Consider the following 2,190-nt stretch of genomic DNA (forward strand, 5'->3'; position numbering starts at 1 on the left):
GGAAATCTCGGGATCCACCAGAGAACCCCAGGATCCACTGAGAAACCCTGGGATCCATCAGGGAACCTCAGGATCCATCAAGGAACCCTGGGATCCACTGAGGAACCCTGGGATCCACCAGGGAACCTCAGGATCCATCAGGGAACCTTGGAATCCACCAAGAAACCTTGGAATCCACCAGGGAAACCTGGGATCCACCAAGGAACCTCAGGATCCATCAGGGAACCCTGGGATCCACTGAGGAACCCCAGGATCCATTGAGGAAACCCAGGATCCATTGGGGAACCCTGGGATCCACCAGGGAACCCTGGGATCCACCAGGGAACCCCGAGATCCATCAAAGAACCTCAGAATCCATCAAGGAACCCCGGGATCCACCAGGGAACCCCAAGATCCACTTGAGAACCCCAGAATCCACCGAGAAACCCCGTGATCGACTGAGGACCCCCGGGATCCACCCGGGATCCACCGGGGCTCCCCCGGGCGTACCTGGAGCGGGCGGCAGGCGCAGGATCTGGCGGCCGCGGGCCGCGGCGCCCTTGGGCAGCGAGATCACGTACTGGCCCTCGGCCTCGGCCGTCACCCGGCGCCGCTTGGGCGGCAGCGCCGGCGCCGCGGGAGCCGATCCGCCTGCCGCGGGAGAGGGAGCCAGGGAGCGCGGGATCCCGGGGATCCGGGGGGATCTGCTGCTCTCTGATTGGTTTGGGGTGATCCCAGCTCCTCCCACCCCCTCTGGATTGATCCCAGCCCCTCCCTGACCCCTGGACATGGGGAAGGGATCCAGGGGGATCCGGGGGGATCCCGGGGGATCTGGGGGGATCTGCTCCTCTCTGATTGGTTTGGGTGCCCTCCCTGATCCTTCTGGATCCATCCCACCCCCCCAGATCGATCCCAGCCCCTCCCTGATGTCTGGACACAGCAAAGGGATCCACAGGGATCCGGGGGGATCCGAGGGGGATCTGCTGCTCTCTGATTGGTTTGGGGTGATCTCAGCCCCTCCCAACCCCCCTGGATTGATCCCAGCCCCTCCCTGACCCCTGGACATGGGAAAGGGATCCTGAGAGATCCCAGGGGGATCTGGGGGGATCTGCTGCTCTCTGATTGGCTTGGGGTGATCTCAGCTCCTCCCAACCCCTCTGGATCGATCCCAGCTCCTCAATGTCTGGACAAGGGAAAGGGATCCAGGGGATCCAAGGGGATCTGGCGGGATCCAAGGGGGATCTGCTCCTCTCTGATTGGTTTGGGGTGATCTCAGCTCCCTCTGGATCACTCGATCCCCATCCCCCTGCCCTCCCCCAGGCTCTCCAGCCCCACAGTGGATCCCTGAGGGATTCCTGAGCTCTGAGGGGATAATTTTGGGTGAGAAAAGCCCCATTGGGGGACCCCAGATTCTCAGTGGATCCCTGAGGGATCCCAGGATATTTCGGGTGACCCCGTCCCCCCAGTGGATCCCCCACCCCTCCTTACCGGCCTTGGCGGCCCCGTTGGGGACGGTGACGGAGATGCCGGCGCCGGGCGGCTTCCGGGGGGCGCGGGGGGCGGGGTCCCGGCTCAGGCTGTTGGTGATCATCCTGCCGGCGGCGCCGCCGGGATCCCGGTGGTGATCCCGGTGGTGATCCCGATCGTGATCCCGCTGATCCCGGTCACGATCCTGCTGATCCTGCTGGGATCCCGCAGCAGCCTCGGGCTGCAGCGCCTCCGAGGCCGCCCGGCACATTTCCTGCGGGGGATCCACCGGGAACGGGGAGGTTCTGGGGGGTCCCGGATCCCGGCGGATCCCGGCGGGTGCCGGCGGATCGCGGGGGATCCCGTACCTATCAGGGAACCTTGGAATCCACCAAGAAACCTTGGAATCCACCAGGGAAACCTGGGATCCACCAAGGAACCTCAGGATCCATCAGGGAACCCTGGGATCCACTGAGGAACCCCAGGATCCATTGAGGAAACCCAGGATCCATTGGGGAACCCTGGGATCCACCAGGGAACCCTGGGATCCACCAGGGAACCCCGAGATCCATCAAAGAACCTCAGAATCCATCAAGGAACCCCGGGATCCACCAGGGAACCCCAAGATCCACTTGAGAACCCCAGAATCCACCGAGAAACCCCGTGATCGACTGAGGACCCCCGGGATCCACCCGGGATCCACCGGGGCTCCCCCGGGCGTACCTGGAGCGGGCGGCAGGCGCA

The 2,190-nt window shown here is 64.3% G+C and overlaps 1 protein-coding gene across 1 annotated transcript; it reads right to left on the reverse strand.

The window, feature by feature from the left end:
- Positions 1–489: 489 nt before the first annotated feature.
- Positions 490–1,795, reverse strand: LOC120499659 (uncharacterized protein C19orf47-like; the record flags this gene model as incomplete). The annotated part of the gene is made up of 2 exons (XM_039703639.1): positions 1,468–1,795; positions 490–630 (listed from the first exon to the last, which is right to left on the reverse strand). Coding segments are annotated over exons 1-2 (391 nt in total), but the record flags the coding sequence as incomplete, so codon positions are not given.
- Between the last annotated feature and the right edge of the window lie 395 nt (positions 1,796–2,190).

The sequence above is a fragment of the Passer montanus genome, unplaced genomic scaffold (assembly GCF_014805655.1).
Source record: "Passer montanus isolate IOZ18808 unplaced genomic scaffold, ASM1480565v1 scaffold1657, whole genome shotgun sequence".
NCBI classification, from domain to species: domain Eukaryota; kingdom Metazoa; phylum Chordata; class Aves; order Passeriformes; family Passeridae; genus Passer; species Passer montanus.